At 44.4% G+C, this 22,271-nt stretch overlaps 2 protein-coding genes across 3 annotated transcripts in view; both read left to right on the plus strand.

Annotated features, from left to right (window-relative positions):
- ADK (adenosine kinase) overlaps positions 1 to 22,271 on the plus strand; it is a 511,546-nt gene that overhangs the window by 360,221 nt on the left and 129,054 nt on the right. The window lies entirely within an intron of this gene.
- LOC143767000 (uncharacterized) lies at positions 8,441 to 22,031 on the plus strand. Its single transcript, XM_077255020.1, has 3 exons — positions 8,441 to 8,662; positions 8,737 to 9,817; positions 21,922 to 22,031. The coding sequence occupies exons 1-3, from the start codon at positions 8,441 to 8,443 to the stop codon at positions 22,029 to 22,031; spliced, it is 1,413 nt and encodes a 470-aa protein (XP_077111135.1).

Consider the following 22,271-nt stretch of genomic DNA (forward strand, 5'->3'; position numbering starts at 1 on the left):
CCATTATAGGAGATTTCTGGGGCACGATCCAGCACTAATAACATTCTAGGAGAGTTCAAAATGTTTAGCTTGTGCTTAATTATCTTTTCTCCATTGACTATTACTGCAATTGTAACAAGGACTGTCAGAGCATGGGTTCATGTATTGTGTACAGAAAAAGATTAAACTTTGCATATTTATTGGTGATCTTACATGGGGATCTGAGGGCAGCATGCTGTACATATTTTGGGCATACATATGGCCGGCAGTGAGGATTATTAAATCCTTTGCAATGGAAAAGGTGAAATGTGCACCAAAACCGCAGCAAAATTGTTATTATTATAGCACCATTTATTCCATGGCGCGTTACATGTAAAATCCTCATGTAACTCGCATGGAACGTGCACAATTTGTTAAACAATTTTTTTTTTTTGTTAGGAAGTTAGAAGGGTTAAAAGTTGACCAGCGATTTCTCATTTTTACAACAAAATTTACAAAACCATTTTATATTTTAGGGACCACATTACATTTGAAGTCATTTTGATTGGTCTATGTGACAGAAATTACCCAAAAGTGACACCATTCTAAAAAAACTGCACCCCTCAAGGTGCTCAAAACCACATTCAATAAGTTTATTAACCCTTCAGGTGCTTCACGGTAATTTGGAAGGAAAAATGAACATTTAACTTTTTCTTTTCGATTTTACTTTAGACCTTTTTTTTATTATTATTATTATTGGTAGCAGGAAAAAATTAATCCCAAAATTTGCTGTGCAATTTATCCTGATCATATGTGGGGGAAAACCACTGTTTTGACGCATGGCAGGGCTCTGAAAGGAGCACGATTTGACTTTTTGAATGTAAAATTTGCTGGAATAATTAGCGAACACCGTACCCATGTCACAATTGGAGAGCCCCTGATGTGCCTAAACAGTGGAAACTGCCCACAAGTTACACCATTTTGGAAACTAGACCCCTAAGGGAACTTATCTAGATGTGTGGTGAACACCTTGAAACACCAGGTGCTTCACAGAAGTTTACAACATAAAGTTATGAAAAATAAAAACTTTTTTCCCCACAAAAATATTTTTTAGCTTTTAAATTTTGCATGGACCCCCAAAGTTTGTTGTGCAATTGCTTCTGAGTACACAGATACCCTAGATGTAGTTAAAACTACTTTTGAGGAACAGTGCTAAGCTCAGAAGGGAAAGTGTCATATTGAAGTTCAGATTTTGGTGGACTGGTTTGAGAGTGCCATTTCACATTGGCAGAGCCCCTGAGGTGCCAGAACAGAACCCCATAACAGACCCCATTTTACCAACTACACCTCTCAATAAATTCATCTAGGGGTGCAGTGATCATATTGACACCACAGGTGTGTCACAGAATTTGATACCATTGGGCAGTGAAGAAAAAATTACATTTTTACCAGATTTTACATTTTCACAGTGGGACTTGGTTAAAAACAGCACCAAAATGTGTCCCACAATTTCTGCTGAATGTAAAAATACCCCATATTCCATATGAGGCTGTACAGTACTGCTTCCCCATATGGCGAGACTCAGGAGGGATGGAATGCTATTTGCCTCGTGGAGCACAGATTTTCCTAGAATAGTTTGCGGACTCCATACACAGAGCCCCTAAGTATTAGAAATGAAGAATCCCCCTTCAAGTGACTTCATTTTGGAGATCATACCCCTTTGGGAATTTATCTACATATGTAGTGACAACTTTGACTCCATAGTTGTTTTCCATAAACAAGGAACAGTGCATGTTGCTGAGTGAAAATGGCAAATTGCCGTCATAGTGGCAGATACATTCTTAGTAACTAATACTGCGTTCTGTGCTGATTCCAGCAGCAGATTTCAGCATGTAACAGCGCATGACGTAACAGGCATGCGCCCACCGTACGCTGAGGTCAGCTGCCAGAATACTCACTGCTCGAGTATGTCACTCGAGCACCTGCGATACTAGGTGCATACCCAAGCTTTTACTTCTGAAAAACCCCTAACCTCAACACTAAGCCCCACCCAAACCTTTTTTTTCTTTGGGTTCTAACATGTCCCTAAATATTGGAGAAAATGAAGACAAAACGAAAAGCAGCACAGGCAGATAGCGTTCCTGGGTGCTGTGCCTCCAAGGCAATGAAAAATTGTGGCTATTTACCGTAATTGCTCAAAATGGCGACGATTCAGCTTAGGATTGTGAGCCTGGGAGGGAGAGGGAATTTTATATCATTAATGTCTATCATTGAGTCAAAATGGATATTCAATCTCAACACTTTGGTTCCTAACTGTCAAATGCTGACAGCGGCATTTAACAAGTGCTTCCGGCCATCAGGCCGGAAATGTGCGTATCGGTGACCCCCGTCACGTGATTGTGAGTCATTGGTGCGTTGGCATTACAACCAGAGGTCTTCTGAAGACCTCAATGGTTGTTGATGCCGGATTGCTGTGAGCGCCACCCTGTGGTCAGCGCTCATAGCAATGCAGTAAATCTGCATAGTAGCGAACTGAGCATCTCTCCTATGTAGCAGAGCCGATCAGGCTGTGCCAGCTTCTAGCCTCCCATGGAGGCTACTGAAGCATGGCAAAAGTTTAAAAAAAAATATATATATATATATATATAAAAGTTTAAAGGGAACCTGTCACCCCGTTTTTTTGGTATGAGATAAAAATACTGTTAAATAGGGCCTGAGCTGTGCATTACAATAGTGTAGTTTGTGTACCCAGATTCCCCACCTATGCTGCCGAAATACGTTAACAAAGTAGTCGTTTTCGCCTGTCAATCAGGCTGGTCTGGTCAAAAGGGCGTGTTGTCTTCCACCAGATTTTGCGTAGTTTTCCGTTGGTGGCGTAGTGGTGTGCGCATGCCCAAGGTCCCGAATCCTCTGCCAGGGGATTTAAAAGAGCGCGCTGTTCGTTATTTCATTGGTGATCGGTGGGTGCGGCCATCTTCCTTTGGCCGTGCGTGCGCAGAAGCGGCGCTCTGCTGGCCGCGGCTTCAGGAAAATGGCCACGGGATGTCGCGCGTGCGCAGATGGAGATCGCGGCGGCCATTTTCCTGAAGCCGCGGCCAGCAGAGCGCCGCGGCCAGCAGAGCGCCGCTTCTGCGCACGCGCGGCCAAAGGAAGATGGCCGCGCCCACCGATCACCAATGAAATAACGAACAGCACGCTCTTTTAAATCCCCTGGCAGAGGATTCGGGACCTTGGGCATGCGCACACCACTACGCCACCAACAGAAAACTACGCATAATCTGGGGGAAGACAACACGCCCTTTTGACCAGACCAGCCTGATTGACAGGCGAAAACGACTACTTTGGTAACGAATTTCGGCAGCATAGGTGGGGAATCGGGGTACACAAACTACACTATTGTAATGCACAGCTCAGGCCCTATTTAACAGTATTTTTATCTCATACCGAAAAAACGGGGTGACAGGTTCCCTTTAAATCACCTCCCTTTCGCCCCATTCAAAATAAAACAATAAAAAAAAATCAAACCTACACATATTTGGTATCGCCGCTTTCAGAATCACCCGATCTATCAAAAACAGAATTAACCTGATCACTAAACGGCGTAACGAGAAAAAAATTCTTAACGACAGAATTACGTTGTTTTGGTAGCCGCGACATTGCATTAAAATGCAATAACAGGCAATCAAAAGAACTTATGTGCGCTAAAATGGTATCATTAAAAACTTCAGCTCGGCACGCAAAAAATTAAGCCCTCATGCTACCTGAGAGCCCGAAAAATGGAGACGCTACGGGTATCAGAAAATTGCACAATTTATTTTAGCAAATTTTAGATTTTTTTTTCACCACTTAGATAAAAAAGAACCTAGACGTGTTTGGTGTCTATGAACTCATAATGACCTAGAGAATCATAATGGCAGGTCAGTTTTAGCATTTAGTGAACCTAGCAAAAAAGCCAAACAAAAAACAAGTGTGGGATTGCACTTTTATTTCAATTTCACCGCACTTGGAATATTTTTCCTGTTTTCTAGTACACGACATGGTAAAACCAATGGGGTCGTTGAGAAAGCACAACTCATCCCCCAAAAAATAAGTCCTCACGTGGCCATATTGATGAAAAAATAAAAAAGTTATGGCTCTGGGAAGGAAAGGAACGAAAAAGCAAAACCTAAAAAAGCCATGGGGTTAAGGGGTTAAAGTATCAATTCATTTTGGGCTGCTCTTTTATCTCGACACCCGATTTCCCACATCCGTGAGTTCGGCTAGTACTTATACGCTTCCTGGGGTTGGTTTCTGACCAAGCTGTGTTAACAGACCGGGCCTATATCTAACGAGGAACTGGTGCCAGCATACCGTTCTGGTGTTGTTGGGAGATCCCGGCAGTGAAGGGTCGGAGGTTTTTTTTTAAAAAAAAATATATATATATATATATATATATATATATATATATATATATATATATATATATATATATACATATATACACATACACTCACTGGCCACTTTATTAGGTACACCTGTCCAACTTCTTGTTAACACTTAATTTCTAATCAGCCAATCACATGGCGGCAACTCAGTGCATTTAGGCATGTAGACATGGTCAAGACAATCTCCTGCAGTTCAAACCGAGCATCAGTATGGGGAAGAAAGGTGATTTGAGTGCCTTTGAACGTGGCATGGTTGTTGGTGCCAGAAGGGCTGGTCTGAGTATTTCAGAAACTGCTGATCTACTGGGATTTTCACACACAACCATCTCTAGGGTTTACAGAGAATGGCCCGAAAAAGAAAAAAAATCCAGTGAGCGGCAGTTCTGTGGGCGGAAATGCCTTGTTGATGCCAGAGGTCAGAGGAGAATGGGCAGACTGGTTCGAGCTGATAGAAAGGCAACAGTGACTCAAATCGCCACCCGTTACAACCAAGGTAGGCCTAAGAGCATCTCTGAACGCACAGTGCGTCGAACTTTGAGGCAGATGGGCTACAGCAGCAGAAGACCACACCGGGTACCACTCCTTTCAGCTAAGAACAGGAAACTGAGGCTACAATTTGCACAAGCTCATCAAAATTGGACAGTAGAAGATTGGAAAAACGTTGCTTGGTCTGATGAGTCTCGATTTCTGCTGCGACATTCGGATGGTAGGGTCAGAATTTGGCGTAAACAACATGAAGGCATGGATCCATCCTGCCTTGTATGGAGCATCTTTGGGATGTGCAGCCGACAAATCTGCGGCAACTGTGTGATGCCATCATGTCAATATGGACCAAAATCTCTGAGGAATGCTTCCAGCACCTTGTTGAATCTATGCCACGAAGAATTGAGGCAGTTCTGAAGGCAAAAGGGGTCCAACCCGTTACTAGCATGGTGTACCTAATAAAGTGGCCGGTGAGTGTATATATATATACATACACTCAAAAAAGAGGCAGCACTCCATACTTAAAGTGAAACATGTGGCAGGTTTAATCGACCCACATTGCCGGGCGACGTTTCAGCTCAAACTGAGCCTTTATCAAGCTTGATAAAGGCTCAGTTTGAGCTGAAACGTTGCCCGGCAATGTGGGTCGATTAAACCTGCCACATGTTTCACTTTAAGTATGGAGTGCTGCCTCTTTTTTGAGTCTCTGTGAATCTGGTGTAATCGTTGGACTGGTTACCTGGGGCCTTGCACCCGAAGATAAGTACTAGTGTTGTGCTGTTCCTTTTTCTTTACTATATATATATAATATTCCCTGCCTGGGACTGGTGATATATATACCGCCCTCACTGCAGAGTGCCCTGATAACCAGTACGTAACAGGGCAGCCTGTCTGTCGACTACCTGTCCTAGGTGCAGTTCCCTGACTGACCTGAGGGTAAGGGGTGGCACCAGAGAGCTGTGACTGTGTAAGCTCCGTCAAAGATTGGTGACGGTGGGGGGATATCCGTATCCCCCAGCTCTCCTCGTGTGTTTCCCTTACAGTTCCCCTTTCTGTTTGCTCCCATTATGGCTCGCTTCTGTGTTTATAGTTGGTTGTGGCAAGTTTTTTTTACAGCAATACAAATTGATTCCACAGAGGCCCTAACAGAGCATAACAGCTTACAGTATATACTGACACTGTAGAAATGCAGAGCATAGAACAAATGAGGTAAAGCTCTGTTTACATTATGCTAGGACTGTGAATGCGGCTCATGCATTGGGTTGTGCTCGTGATATTTATGCCAGTGTACACTGTTCATAGGCAGAAAGCTGCCAATCCGTGCAGAGAGCTACACAGAGGAGGACAAGGAGGCACTAGTCCTCTAGTGTTACCGTAATCTCCTGCTGATAAAACACTGATTTTATTGAAACTACAGCACAGTCCAATAAATGACACATCCTTGTATAATCATGATCTCTTTCTTTACATTGTTGCTCTCATGTTAAAAAGCAAAAGTATGCTGACAAATTCCCTTTGTATATTCTAAATGTTGTGGTTATCTCATTCCTTAACCAGATCTGAACTGCGCCTTAGATCCACAACTTTTACAGCCCAAATCTATAACCTTTAGGCTATGTGCACACTGTGCGCTATTTGTGCATTTTCACACTGTTTTTTCCACTCGAAAATGGACCTAAAACGCTATGGAAACCTTATGCCAGTGAATTCAATGACAATCCTGAAGTGTTGTGCATATGATCAGTAACTTTCCTTGAGAATTTACAGTGCTTTTTTATCTGCAGCATGTCAATTCTTTGTGCGGATGTTTAGCTTTTTTAACCCATTGACTTCAATTGAGTCAGTCAAATCCGCAGCAAAAATGCAGGTATAAAAATGTTTGCAAATTTGCTGAGTTTTTGCTTGCGTTTTTATGGGATTCTTATGGTGTTTCCCTTACTGTCATCTGTGTGACAGCATGGGAAACACTGGCGCGGCGGTACTGATTGGCGTTAACGGTCAGAGCACTGTGGGGTCATGCTGTCAAATGTCAGCGTGACCCCGCAGAGATACTGTGACCCGCAGTGGTGGCCCGCGGTAAAACGCTTACCGCAGGTCAGCAGGCGTGGGCTGATGAGACTACTACTCCCATCAGGCTACTTCTGCTGTCACTGATCACAGCGATAGCCGGAGCCGCTGATGGGAGAAGTAGTGTCTCATCAGTCGGCATCTGTACTCAAACTTAATGGAAAAAATAAAAAACACAACATATAAAATAATTAAATGCTTATTCAAATAAGAAATGCCTATACTCCAGTAACACCAAATCCTTGATGCCCTTGTCTCCTTTAAAAAATGTAAAATAAAAAAACATATACTCAACGCCTTAACGCTCAATCCCCGATGCCCATGTCTCCTATAAAAAAAATAATAAACCACCATATACCCCCCTGTCCGCCGTAGTCCACTTAACCCCAAGTGTTCCACGGCGATCTCACGTGTAGAACAGTCACATCAGGAGATGTGACTGCTCTAACCGGCTGCCGGCGATACACTGACAGGAGCTTATCGCTATCGTAGTGTGTCACTGAGCTGTCGTGAGGGAGTTCACTAGAGTTTATCAGCTCATGAGCTTCGGTGCTCTCACCATACAGCTGGTCTGTCCAGGGATGTCATACTCAAATACACAGAGGGACAAAACTAAAAGCTTGGATAAAGTCGCTGGCTAACCTTGATATTTATTAAATAGAAATGTCTACAATGGAGGAAGATTTTCCTTATCGTCAATGATAATAAACTTTTTCGAATGGAAACAAACTTAAAGGGGTTGTCTGTCTCACTAGCAAAGTACATTTTCTCTATCCCCATGATGGCACCACGGAGAGAGGGGTCCGCCCCCAGGGACAGGAAACCTACAGGTGAAAAAGGGCGTACCTCTCTCCCACATCAGTTGGTTTCCTGTCCCTGACGGGGAACCTACAGCACGTACCTGAAGGATTCTTCGTGGAGTTCCAGGGGCTGATGCAGTCGACTTTCTAACAGGGGGCGCCCTGTTACGGCTGGATCAAGCGGTTTTTTCCTCTCTTTTTTCTCCCTTTCCTGAAGCACCACCACAGGGGTCGGCGGGCCTCATGGGTGAGTGGAGGAAGGCAGTGAAAGGACCCAGTCTGCCTTCCATGGAAAAAAAAAAAAAAAAAAAAAAGAGAGGGGGGGTAAGGAGCAGGTGACGGCGGTCACCGGAGGACTCTTAATGATAATATGGAGGTAGCGGCGGCTATCTTTCCATAAAAGGCCAAGTAAGACGGGCCAGAGGACACCGGCGTAATTACCGGTAAATCGGTGTGGGCGTCGGTAATGGAGCGCTGGTGCGCTCACCGGCGCCATCATCGCGAAAACGCAGCGCTACTGCGCGCGCGCCGGCGTCCCAGTACATTCATTCCCTCATGTGAAGCTGGCAGAGAACCGGAAGTTGGGCGGGCGCATGCGCAAACAGTCACTTCCGGTTTCGCCGGCACTAATGCATAAAAGCAACGCCAGCACAGGGAAAATGGTGGCAAATTCAAACTCCAAGTGCACCTTACAGTGCGGAGGCCACCATGAGCGAAAGCGAGCAGCAGGTTATGCAGGAAGCCGTCCAGCGATCTCCTGAGCAGGCACAAGTGCAGCGGCGTCTGCACCCACAGCAGCAGCGCAAAGGAAACTCGTCCTCTGTACAGCGCAGCAGCAGCGGACGATCAGAGTCTCAACGCAGTCGGGGGTCTGCAAAAACCACACGGCCGGCGACGATTCCAGCGGATACAGTCACCAGGCCTGAGACGGTATCTCTGATCCACAGGGGGTGAGTGATCTACGTGAAAGTGCTGACTTTAATGTAGGGCTCTTTCTGTTCTAGGGGAGGAAAAGTACAGCCAAAACTAAGCACAGAGAATGTGCCATATGTTCAGACGAGCTGCCTTCCTCCTGGGAGAAGAGACTATGCAGCGTCTGTATAAAAAAGACGATTCAGGAGGAAACCCCATCATTTGCATCCGAATTAAAGTCACTAATAAAAAGCCAGGTGGAAAGTGCCATTAAAGGCATTAAAGCCACAAAGAAAAAACATAAGAAAACACCTGAGTCCCCCGTATCCAGTGCGGACGAGTCAGAGAGTGAACTATCTGACTCGAATAATTCGTCAGATTCTGACACCTCTTCAGTATCCTCTGAGGGGGGGCGCAGTTGCTTCCCTATCGAGGAAACAGACGCTTTAGTGAAAGCGGTCAGAGCAACAATGGGTCTAGTGGAGGAGCGACCTAAAAAAACAGCGCAGGACATAATGTTCAGCGGTCTGGAACAAAAAAGAAAAAGAGCATTTCCAGTAAATGAGAAAATTCACTCTCTAATTAAAAGAGAGTGGAAAAAACCAGACAAAAAAGCTCTCCTCACCCCCAAAAGAAAATACCCGTTTGATGACCCAGCCTGCTCATCCTGGAGTAAGGCACCAAAATTAGATGTGGCCATAGCAAAGGCCTCAAAAAAGTTTGCCCTACCTTTTGAGGACATGGGTACCTTAAAAGATCCGATGGACAAAAAAGCCGAGGTTTTTCTAAAAAACTCTTGGGAAGCGGCAGGAGGCGGACTTAAACCAGCGGTCGCGGCCACCTGCACAGCTCGCGCGCTAATGGTGTGGCTTGAGCACTTGGATTCCCAATTAAAAGGAAAAGTCTCGAGAGACACGATTCAAAAATCAGTGTCCGTAATGAAAGGTGCAGCAGCCTTTTTGGCGGATGCATCTGTAGACTCAGCCAGACTAGCAGCCAGGGCTGCCGCCTTTTCGAACGCCGCAAGACGTGCCCTGTGGCTAAAATGTTGGCCAGGGGACCTTCAGACAAAGACAAAACTATGTTCAATACCCTGTGAGGGGGAATTCTTGTTCGGCACAACGCTAGATGACATCCTCGAGAAAGCCGAGGACAAGAAAAAGTCTTTCCCTGGTTTCCCCAACCAATCATACAGACGTTCCTTTCGGAATAAAAAATTTATGCGGAGAAAACCTCCGAAAGGGAACAAAGAAACATGGGAGGAAAAAAGAAATAAAACCAGAGGGTTCCTATTCAACAAACCCACTCCCGACAACAAGAAAACTCAATGAAGGTGTCCCCCAGGTTGGCGGGAGACTAACAGAGTTCCTCCCAGCCTGGGAAAAAATTTCAAGCAGCCCCTGGATACTAGGCATAGTACGAGAAGGGCTCAAGCTAAAGTTCCGCATTCCCCCCAACAACCTCTTCATGGTGACACCACAGAGACAGTCTCAAGAACAGTCGGCTCTTCAGGAAGAGATTCTAGGCCTAGTCCAGAAGGAAGTCCTACAGGAAGTCCCTCACCAGGAAAGAGGCATGGGCTTCTACTCTCCCCTCTTCCTCCGAAAGAAGCCAGATGGATCATACAGGACAATAATAAATCTCAAAAAGTTAAACAGTTTTCTCGAGATCCCACACTTCAAAATGGAGACAATAAAATCTTGCGTAAAAATACTCTTTCCCAGGTGTTTCATGACTGTTCTAGACCTACGAGATGCATACTATCATGTACCGATCCACAAGGATCATCAAAAGTACCTCCGGCTGGCAGTGAATATCCAGGGGGAGGTGAAACATTATCAGTTTCGGGCCCTCCCTTTTGGGTTAGCTATCGCACCCCGGGTATTCACGAAACTAATGTCGGAAGTGATGGCTCATATACGAGAGCAGAATATCCTGATAGTCCCATACCTGGACGACCTCCTTGTGGCAGGGACATCATTCCATCACTGCAAACAGCAGTTGGATTTGGTTATGACTTCTCTGTCAAGCCTAGGTTGGCTGTTGAACCTTACCAAATCCAAAGTAGTCCCATCACAGGTACAGGAGTACTTGGGGATAGTCCTCGACTCGACCACACAAACGTGTTATCTTCCTCAGGGGAAGATTCAAAAGATGACACAGGCAGCGGTACAGTTGTCATCATCCCCAGTCACCACACTCAGGAAAGCCATGTCCCTGCTGGGCTCCATGACATCCTGTATCCCGGCAGTGCAGTGGGCACAATGCCATTCCCGAGACTTACAATGGGAGACTTTAAGTTCAAGCCTGTGTCTGGGAGGAAATTTAGACGGGCGGTTAAGCATATCACCAACTACGATACACTCCCTACAGTGGTGGGCAGATCCGATAAATCTTACCAAGGGGGTCCCCTGGTCACTACCAACAGAGAAAATCCTAACGACCGATGCAAGCCCCTGGGGGTGGGGTGCTCATATAGACGGTCAGGTGACACAAGGGAACTGGAACAAAAATCAGGAGCTAACCTCATCAAATATGAAAGAACTGCTAGCGGTAAAACTCGCCCTAATACACTTCCAAAACATCATCCGCTCCCACCACGTAAAAGTCTTTTCGGACAATCAGGTAGTGGTAGCATACCTAAACCACCAAGGGGGCACCAGGTCACAAACACTGATGGAAGAAACCCGGTCTATCTTCTACATTGCAGAACACAATCTGAAGTCCCTAACAGCCCTTTACATAAAGGGTTCAGAAAACCAGACCGCAGACTTCCTCAGCAGAACACGCTTGAGACAGGGGGAGTGGGAGCTGAAACAGTCGGTATTCAACCAAATAGTGAAACGTTGGGGAGAGCCAGAAATAGACCTATTTGCGGACTTTCAGAATCGGAAAGTGAGGAAGTTCTGCTCAATCGACCCCCGGGGAGGGCCAGTAGCTCTGGACGCTCTCACAGTCCCCTGGAACTATCGCCTCTCCTACGCGTTCCCTCCAATATCCCTCATTCCCCTAGTCTTGAGGAAAATTCGGGAGGAGGGAGCAACAGTGATAATCATAGCTCCATTCTGGCCTCGCAGGATATGGTTTTCTTGGCTGAGAAAGATGTCCTTAGACAGTCCGTGGGTTCTACCAGACACGCAAAATCTGTTATTCCAGGGCCCAGTGTGTCACCCCAATGTGAAAAGCCTACATATGACAGCCTGGCTTTTGAAAGGAAGCTATTAAGCAGCAAAGGGTTTTCATCCAACCTGGTGTCCACATTACTGCAGAGTAGGAAACCCGTAACCACCAAAATATACGGCAAAGTGTGGAAAAAATTCATGTCTGTATCAGGGGTTGACCCAGGGGGGGAAATCCCAATAGATAAGATTCTCGAATTCCTGCAAAAGGGTTTGGAAAAAGGGCTAGCTACGAGTACTCTAAAAGTTCAGGTAGCAGCCTTGGGAGCACTATATAATTATGATCTAGCCAGAAACCGATGGATCGTGAGATTCATCAAAGCCTCGGGTAGATTAAAACCGGTTCCTTTGCATAATGCCCCTCCATGGGATCTAAACCTTGTTCTAAATGCACTAACCAAATCTCCTTTTGAGCCCTTGGCAGACGCACCCCTAAAGATTCTATCTTTAAAAACAACACTCTTAGTGGCCCTAACCTCAGCCCGTCGCGTTAGTGACATACAAGCATTGTCCGCGGGCCCTCCCTTCACTCAAATTCTTGAGGACAGAGTCATTCTAAAAACGGACCCGGCTTACCTCCCAAAAGTCGCGTCTCAATTTCACAGGACACAAGAGGTCTCCCTGCCCTCATTCTGTCCCAACCCCAAGAATGAGGGAGAAAAAACACTACATACCCTTGATGTTAGGAGGTGCCTACTCCAATACTTGTCAGCCACTAGAGAGTGCAGGAAGGATAGGGCTCTGTTTGTCTGCTTCCAGGGTCCACGGAAGGGACAGAAAGCGTCAAAAGCTACGCTAGCGAGGTGGATAAGAGATGCCATCGCCCTATCCTACTCTTCCAGCGGGACGGCCATCCCGGAGAATATAAAAGCGCACTCGACCAGAGCAGTGGCATCATCCTGGGCGGAAAGAGCGGGCGCTTCAATACAACAGATATGTAGAGCGGCCACTTGGTCTTCCCAGTCTACATTTTTCAGACACTACCGCTTAGACTTGACCTCCTCTGATCTCACCTTTGGTCGAAGGGTTCTAGAGGCAGTGGTCCCTCCCTAAAAAGTTACAATCTATGTAAATCTCTCCGTGGTGCCATCATGGGGATAGAGAAAATCGTAGTTACTTACCGATAACGGTATTTCTCTGATCCCATGATGGCACCCGTATATTCCCTCCCTTTTCACACACAGGTGTGCACACTATAATGTATAGTTAGTTACCTTTAGTCACGGTGCCTCTGTTAAGTAAAAAATTGTTAAGTTTAATTTGTGTAAATATCAAATTGCAGCTGAAGTTCTGTATAAGGCTCTGTTAACCAACTGATGTGGGAGAGAGGTACGCCCTTTTTCACCTGTAGGTTTCCTGTCCCTGGGGGCGGACCCCTCTCTCCGTGGTGCCATCATGGGATCAGAGAAATACCGTTATCGGTAAGTAACTACGATTTTAATGCATAGATCTGAGAGTAAAATATTGCAATAATGTTATGTAAGAGCAGGAAAAACATATGGCCTAATTATATATGTAATTTCAAAGGATAAAATAACCTTGAATAATACAGATAATAAGGTATGAGGTCAACAAAAATAACCCAAGCACAGTACGATACCCCCACAGTGAACTCCTCCACTTGCACGGTATGAAGACCCTGCTGTACCCCCCCCTTTCAATCTTCCTGTCAGACAATGGTGACCCATCACAGTACGATTCTCCAACTGTAATCCCCACACAGCCCTCCTTACAGTATAATGGCCAAAACAAGTGCTCCATACAAAAAAACGGAGGAAAAACGCGGAAGCTTTTTTTATAAAAATGTATAACAAATTTATTAATTAACAAATACAAAACATTAAAAAACACACAAACGAAGTAATGGAAGTGCTTAAAGGAAAGGTGCCGCATTTTATTTTTTGTATTAAAAATAATTGTTTATATAAACAATTATTTTTCATACAAACTTCCTTTTTTTAACTTTAAAATTTTTTTTATTATTAATTTTTTTTTCAGCCACTGGGCGCCGCCATTTTGTTTTGCAGGAGTGTAAGTGAAGCTGCACGTCACTTGGACTCTGCATTTACGGCAGCCCTGGGCATAGAGATCTGCGGTCGGGAGGCGACTCTATACCTACCATTATAAGCTGCTTTCTGCTGTGTCTGGCCACGCCCCCCTGAGCCGTCCACAGCACGGCAGAGGCAGGAGACCAGCGCCATCTTCCTGGAGCTCACACTGCAGCTGTGAGCTCTAGGCCAGCTTCCCAGGATGATCGCAGGAGCCCTGCAGTCATAGGAGGAGGAGGAGACCATGGACGGGAGGGAGAAGGACTCAGCAGGCAGCCGTGAGTATCAGTGGGGAGGGGGAGAGGGAATCTAATCCTCTCCTTTGTGGTGCTGACTCTGAGCAGTTATCTCCTCCCATGTATGTTACTGAGCTGTGTATCTACTCCTCTCCTGTGTGATACTGTCTGCTTAGCCATGCATCTAATCATCTCCTGTGTGATACTAACTGAGCTGTGTACCTAATCCTCTACTGTGTGCTGAGCCATGCATCTAATCCTATACTGTGTGATACTTTGCTGAGCTGTGTACCTAATCCTATCCTGTGTGATACTGTGTGCTGAGCCATGCATCTAATCCTATACTGTGTGATACTATGCTGAGCCATGCATCTAATCCTATACTGTGATACTATGCTGAGCCGTGTATCTAATCCTCTCCTGTGTGATACTGTCTGCTGAGCTGTGTATCTAATCCTCTCCTGTGTGATACTGTCTGCTGAGCTGTGTATCTAATCCTCTCCTGTGTGATACTGACTGCTGAGCTGTGTATCTAATCCTCCTGTGTGATACTGACTGCTGAGCTGTGTATCTAATCCTCTCCTGTGTGATACTGTGCTGAGCCGTGTATCTAATCCTATACTGTGTGATACTGTATGCTGACCTGTGTATCTAATCCTATACTGTGCTGACCTGTGTATCTAATCCTCCTGTGGAATACTGACTGCTGAGCCATGTATCTAATCTGCTCCTGTGTGATACTCTCTGCTGAGCCGTGTATCTAATCCTATCCTGTATGATACTGGCTGCTGAGCCGTGTATCTAATCCTATCCTGTGTGATACTGTCTGGTGAACAGTGTATCTAATCCTCTCCTATGCATTCCTTTCCCCCCTGCATGTCTTTCCCCATTGCACACACAACTCTATGCGTGCGATAACAGGAGCTGCAGGGGTCATGCTGTATTATGGCATTATGTGAGATCTATATGACGGTATTATGTGATCTGTATGGTGGTATTATGCTTGATCAGAATTGTGAGAATTATATGGTGGTATTGTGTGTGATCTATATGGCGGTATTATGTGAGATCTATATGGCGGCATTGTGAGAAGTATGTGGCGGTATTGTGTGATCTATATGGCGGTATGCAAGAACACTGGCAGTATGTGTGATCTATATGGCGGTATTATGTGAGATCTATATGGCGGCATTGTGAGAAGTATGTGGCGGTATTGTGTGATCTATATGGCGGTATGCGAGAACACTGGCGGTATGTGTGATCTATATGGTGGTATTATGTGAACTGTATGACAGTATTGTGTGGTCTATTTGATAGTATTATGTGTGATCTATATGGCGGTATTATGTGAGAACACTATGGCAGTATTATCTTCAGAAAGCAGACCCATTCTATGGTGGATCTGGCTGAGCACCTGCACGCGGGTCTGGGGTAATAGAGGGGGCAGCATGACCTCCAGTTAGGTGCAGTCAGGGCTGGTGAGGCAGCTTTAGAGAGGGGTCTCATTTTTATCGTTACTATATGGCTACATTTCCCCCCAGCGTCACCCCAGACTGCGCCTGTCGTCTCACTTTCACACATCGCCAAGACAGGATCTGAGGAGCCCGACGTACCGACGCATGCTGTGAAAGAAATGCCCGACGTGGGCAGCGGAAGCAGTCTTACAACGCTTCCGCTGCCCCATTGCAAGGTCCGGGCAGGAGGGGGCGGAGTTTCGGCCGTGCATGCGCGGTCGAAAATGGTGGGACTCGACAAACAAAAAAAGTTACATGTAACGTTTTTTTGTGGCGGCGGTCGCACGACGGTTGCGACGTGTGGCAATACATCGCAATGCGTCGGTAATGTTAGTCTATGGGGAAAAAACGCATCCTGCAGACAACTTTGCAGGATGCGTTTTTTCTCCTAAACGACGCATTGCGACTTATTGCAAACAACGCTAGTGTGAAAGTAGCCTAAGGCTGCCGTCACACTAGCAGTATTTGGTCAGTATTTTACCTCAGTATTTGTAAGCCAAAACCAGGAGTGGGTGATAACTGCAGAAGTGGTGCATATGGTTCTATTATACTTCTCTAAGTGTTCCACTCCTGGTTTTGGCTTACAGATACTGAGGTAAAATAGTGACCAAATACTGATAGTGTGACGGCAGCCTTACTCTGCAGTCACCAACAAAATGGCTGCTCACTGGGTTCCTGAATATCATCCTCTCATCCCTTAGCAAACACATAGAAGGGAAGGAGAGGAGACATCACACACGTCAGCAGACTCCGCCCATAATTACTGCAGTGCTGTAATGTGAGCTAGTTGTACACTAGGTTTTTCTGAAATTTCAGCAGCTGCTCCCCCAAGTGTTTAAAAGTGGAAATTCCAAAACTTTTCAAATTATTTTTCATATTTTACTAAATTATAAACAAATGATAATATTTTTTAAGAAAATGTAAACATTAATTCTTTACATTTTTACAATTGCTGTAAAAAAATTTTTTTTGATGGCACCTTCCCTTTAACCCCTCTGTGACCTTTGACGTACTATCCCGTCGAGGTGACCTGGGCCTATCTGACCTTTGACGGGATAGTACGTCATAGCCGATCGGCCGCGCTCACGGGGGGAGCGCGGCCGATCGCGGCCGGGTGTCAGCTGCATATCGCAGCTGACATCCGGCACTATGTGCCAGGAGCGGTCACGGACCGCCCCCGGCACATTAACCCCCGGCACACCGCGATCAAACATGATCGCGATGTGCCGGCGATGCAGGGAAGCATCGCGCAGGGAGAGGGCTCCCTGCGGGCTTCCCTGAGCCCCCCGCAGCAACGCGATGTGATCGCGTTGCTGCGAGGGTCTTACCTCCCTCCCTGCCTGCTCCAGACCCGGATCCAAGATGGCCGCGGATCCGGGTCCTGCAGGGAGGGAGGTGGCTTCACAGAAGCCTGCTCAGAGCAGGCACTGTGAAGCAGCCTGCACTTCAATCAGATCGGTGATCTGTCAGAGTGCTATGCAAACTGGCAGATCACCGATCTGTATTGTCCCCCCCTGGGGCAAAGTAAAAAAGTAAAAAAAAAAATTTCCAAATGTGTAAAAAAAAATAAAAAAAAATATTCCAAAATAATGAAAAAAAATATATATATATTATTCCCATAAATACATTTCTTTACCTAAATATAAAAAAAACAAAACAATAAAAGTACACATATTTAGTATCGCCGCGTCCGTAACGACCCGACCTATAAAACTGGCCCACTCGTTAACCCCTTCAGTAAACACCGTAAGAAGAAAAAAAAAAAAACGAGGCAAAAAACAACGCTTTATTATCATACCGCCGAACAAAAAGTGGAATAACACGCGATCAAAAAGACAGATATAAATAACCATGGTACCGCTGAAAGCGTCATCTTGTCCCGCAAATAACGAGCCACCATACAGCATCATCAGCAGAAAAATAAAAAAGTTATAGTCCTGAGAATAAAGCGATGCAAAAATAATTATTTTTTCCATAAAATAGTTTTTATCGTATAAAAGCGCCAAAACATAAAAAAAATAATATAAATGAGATATCGCTGTAATCGTACTGACCCGAAGAATAAAACTGCTTTATCAATTTTACCAAACGCGGAACGGTATAAACGCCTCCCCCAAAAGAAATTCATGAATAGCTGGTTTTTGGTCATTCTGCCTCACAAAAATCGGAATAAAAAGCGATCAAAAAATGTGACGTGCCCAAAAATGTTACCAATAAAAACGTCAACTCGTCCCGCAAAAAACAAGACCTCACATGACTCTGTGGACCAAAATATGGAACATTTATAGCTCTCAAAATGTGGTAACGCAAAAAATATTTTTTGCAATAAAAAGCGTCTTTCAGTGTGTGACGGCTGCCAATCATAAAAATCCGCTAAAAAACCCGCTATAAAAGTAAATCAAACCCCCCTTCATCACCCCCTTAGTTAGGGAAAAATAAAAAAAAAGTATTTATTTCCATTTTCCCATTAGGGCTAGGGTTAGGGCTAGGGTTGGGGCTAGGGTTAAGGCTACAGTTAGGGTTGGGGCTAAAGTTAGGGTTAGGGTTGGGGCTAAAGTTACGGTTAGGGTTTAGATTACATTTACGGTTGGGAATAGGGTTGGGATTAGGGTTAGGGGTGTGTCAGGGTTAGAGGTGTGGTTAGGGTTACTGTTGGGATTAGGGTTAGGGGTGTGTTTGGATTAGGGTTTCAGTTATAATTGGGGGGTTTCCACTGTTTCGGCACATCAGGGGCTCTCCAAACGCGACATGGCGTCCGATCTCAATTCCAGCCAATTCTGCGTTGAAAAAGTAAAACAGTGCTCCTTCCCTTCCGAGCTCTCCCGTGTGCCCAAACAGGGGTTTACCCCAACATATGGGGTATCAGCGTACTCAGGACAAATAGAACAACAACCTTTGGGGTCCAATTTCTCCTGTTACCCCTAGGAAAATACAAAACTGGGGGCTAAAAAATAATTTTTGTGGGAAAAAAAAGGATTTTTTATTTTCACGGCTCTGCGTTATAAACTGTAGTGAAACAATTGGGGGTTCAAAGTTCTTACAACACATCTAGATAAGTTCCTTGGGGGGTCTAGTTTCCAAAATGGGGTCACTTGTGCGGGGCTTCTACTGTTTAGGTACATTAGGGGCTCTGCAAACGCAATGTGACGCCTGCAGACCATTCCATCTAAGTCTGCATTCCAAATGGCGCTCCTTCCCTTCCGAGCCCTCCCATGCATCCAAACGGTGGTTCCCCCCACATATGGGGTATCAGCGCACTCAGGACAAATTGGACAACAACTTTTAGGGTCCAATTTCTCCTGTTACCCTCGGGAAAATACAAAACTGGGGGCTGAAAAATAATTTTTGTGGGAAAAAATTTTTGTTTTATTTTTACGGCTCTGCATTATAAACTTCTGTGAAGCCCTTGGTGGGTCAAAGCGCTCATCACACATCTAGATAAGTTCCTTAGGGGGTCTACTTTCCAACATGGTGTCACTTGTGGGGGGTTTCTACTGTTTAGGTACATTAGGGGCTCTGCAAACGCAATGTGACGCCTGCAGACCATTCCATCTAAGTCTGCATTCCAAATGGCGCTCCTTCCTTTCCGAGCCCTCCCATGCGCCCAAACAGTGGTTCTCCCCACATATGGTATATCATCGCATTCAGGACAACTTGGACAACAGATTTTGGGGTCCAATTTCTCCTGCTACCCTCGGGAAAATACAAAACTGGGGGCTAAAAAAATAATTTTTGTGGGAAAAAATTTTTGTTTTATTTTTACGGCTCTGCATTATTAACTTCTGTGAAGCCCTTGGTGGGTCAAAGCGCTCAAAACACATCTAGATAAGTTCCTTAGGAGGTCTACTTTCCAAAATGGTGTCACTTGTGGGGGGTTTCAATGTTTAGGCACATCAGCGGCTCTCCAAACGCAACATGGCGTCCCATCTCAATTCCTGTCAATTTTGCATTGAAAAGTCAAACGGTGCTACTTCCCTTCTGAGCTCTCCCATGCGCCCAAACAGTGGTTTATCGCCACATATGGGGTATCAGCATACTCAGGACAAATTGTGCAACAACTGTTGGGGTCCAATTTCTTCTCTTACCCTTGGGAAAATAAAAAATTGGGGGCGAAAAATAATTTTTGTGAAAAAATATGATTTTTTATTTTTACGGTTCTGCATTATAAACTTCTGTGAAGTACTTGGTGGGTCAAAGTGCTCACCACACCTCTAGATAAGTTCCTTAGGGGGTCTACTTTCCAAAATGGTGTCACTTGTGGGGGGTTTCAATGTTTAGGCACATCAGGGGCTCCCCAAACGCAACATGGCGTCCCATCTCAATTCCAGTCAATTTTGCATTGAAAAGTCAAACGGTGCTACTTCCCTTCCGAGCTCTCCCATGCGCCCAAACAGTGGTTTATCGCCACATATGGGGTATCAGCGTACTCAGGACAAATTGTACAACAACTTTTGGGGTCCAATTTCTTCTCTTACCCTTGGGAAAATAAAAAATTGGGGGCGAAAAATAATTTTTGTGAAAAATATGATTTTTTATTTTTACGGTTCTGCATTATAAACTTCTGTGAAGTACTTGGTGGGTCAAAGTGCTCACCACACCTCTAGATAAGTTCCTTATGGGGTCTACTTTCCAAAATGGTGTCACTTGTGGGGGGTTTCAATGTTTAGGCACATCAGGGGCTCCCCAAACGCAACATGGCGTCCCATCTCAATTCCAGTCAATTTTGCATTGAAAAGTCAAATGGCGCTCCTTCGCTTCCGAGCTCTGTCATGCGCCCAAACAGTGGTTTACCCCCACATATGGGGTATCGGCGTACTCAGGACAAATTGTACAACAAATTTTGGGGTCCATTTTCTCCTGTTACCCTTGGTAAAATAAAACAAATTGGAGCTGAAGTAAATTTTTTGTGAAAAAAAGTTAAATGTTCATTTTTATTTAAACATTCCAAAAATTCCTGTGAAGCACCAGAAGGGTTAATAAACTTCTTGAATATGGTTTTGAGCACCTTGAGGGGTGCAGTTTTTAGAATGGTGTCACACATGGGTATTTTCTATCATATAGACCCCTCAAAATGACTTCAAATGAGATGTGGTCCCTAAAAAAAAATGGTGTTGTAAAAATGAGAAATTGCTGGTCAACTTTTAACCCTTATAACTCCCTAACAAAAAAAAATTTTGGTTCCAAAATTGTGCTGATGTAAAGTAGGCATGTGGGAAATGTTACTTATTAAGTATTTTGCATGACATATCTCTGTGATTTAAGGGCATAAAAATTCAAAGTTGGAAAATTGCAAAATTTTCAAAATTTTCGCCAAATTTCCATTTTTTCTGCAAATAAACGCAGGTAATATCAAAGAAATTTTACCACTATCATGCAGGGTGGATAAAAATCAATGTTTTTTAAAAAAAATCAAAAAAATCGGATTTTTTTGATTTAAATCGGATTTTTTTGATTTAAATCGGATTTTTTTCAATAAACTGCTTTTTGAGGAAAATATTTTACCATCCAAAGGTTCTTCCATCATGAGATAAAGCTGAGTTGTTTAACTCAGTAGAATAAAGGCTGTATATGTGTAACATTCACAATGCCATGCTCTTCCAGAGGTTTCTGTAGGATGCTGACTATCCAACAAGTTTGGGCATGTCAACTGAATGGAAAAAGAAACTAAACCAAAGGTGAAACCAAGCTAGAAGTGTGGAATTAAAGGGGCAGTATGAACAAAATGTGGAGGCTATTAATAGTTTATACAATTAAGACATGCTGCTTTTAAACACCTACCTATTGCCATATAGTAAAACAAAAAAGATTTTTACTTACTTTGGGGTCCCCCCCTCACCCTGGCGTTAGATCGTTGCCCCTAGTTTCGTCCGTGTAACTATGGGCGCACATGCGCACTGCTCTCACTTCTCATTTTAATCGTGATTTATATTAAAAAAAACCTTTTGATTTAAATCAGTGATTTAAATCATGATTAAAATCATGATTTAAATCGATCCGATTTAAATAGAAAAAAATCTTTTGATTTAAATCGTGATTTAAATCATGATTTAAATCGGCGTGATTTAAATCAATCCACCCTGCTATCATGAAGTACAATATGTTACGAGAAAACAATGTCAGAATCGCCAAGATCCGTTGAAGCGTTCCAGAGTTATAACCTCATAAAGGGACAGTGGTCAGAATTGTAAAAATTGGCCCGGTCATTAACGTGCAAACCACCCTTGGGGGTGAAGGGGTTAAGTACAAAGACACCAGATATGCCTGGCCCTCATAAATTATGGCATCCATGCTTTATATTAGTCCATGCGGTGAGACCCAAATACACCTCCAGATATATGAACAGACACAACGTCCCAATTATAAAACGTCAGGTCATACCATTAAATACTCTATGGGAGTGTGAATGTTAACAGATATAGCAAAGTAATGTTTGTAAGCATACTACAGCTTAGTTACATGGATCTGAGCAAAAATAACTGAAGGAAGCATGTCTCACCTGAACATGAAGGGGCCAAGGCACGCACCCCGACGCGCGTTTCGCCGCTGTCAGCACCCGCTTTCTCAAGGGGAAGTGTGGTGTAAGCAGACTACAGGACCTTAAATCCCCATGGAAACTAGTCATGTGAGCATCACATGACCTCCTAGCATCA

The sequence above is a fragment of the Ranitomeya variabilis genome, chromosome 4 (genome assembly GCF_051348905.1).
Source record: "Ranitomeya variabilis isolate aRanVar5 chromosome 4, aRanVar5.hap1, whole genome shotgun sequence".
In the NCBI taxonomy this organism is placed as follows: domain Eukaryota; kingdom Metazoa; phylum Chordata; class Amphibia; order Anura; family Dendrobatidae; genus Ranitomeya; species Ranitomeya variabilis.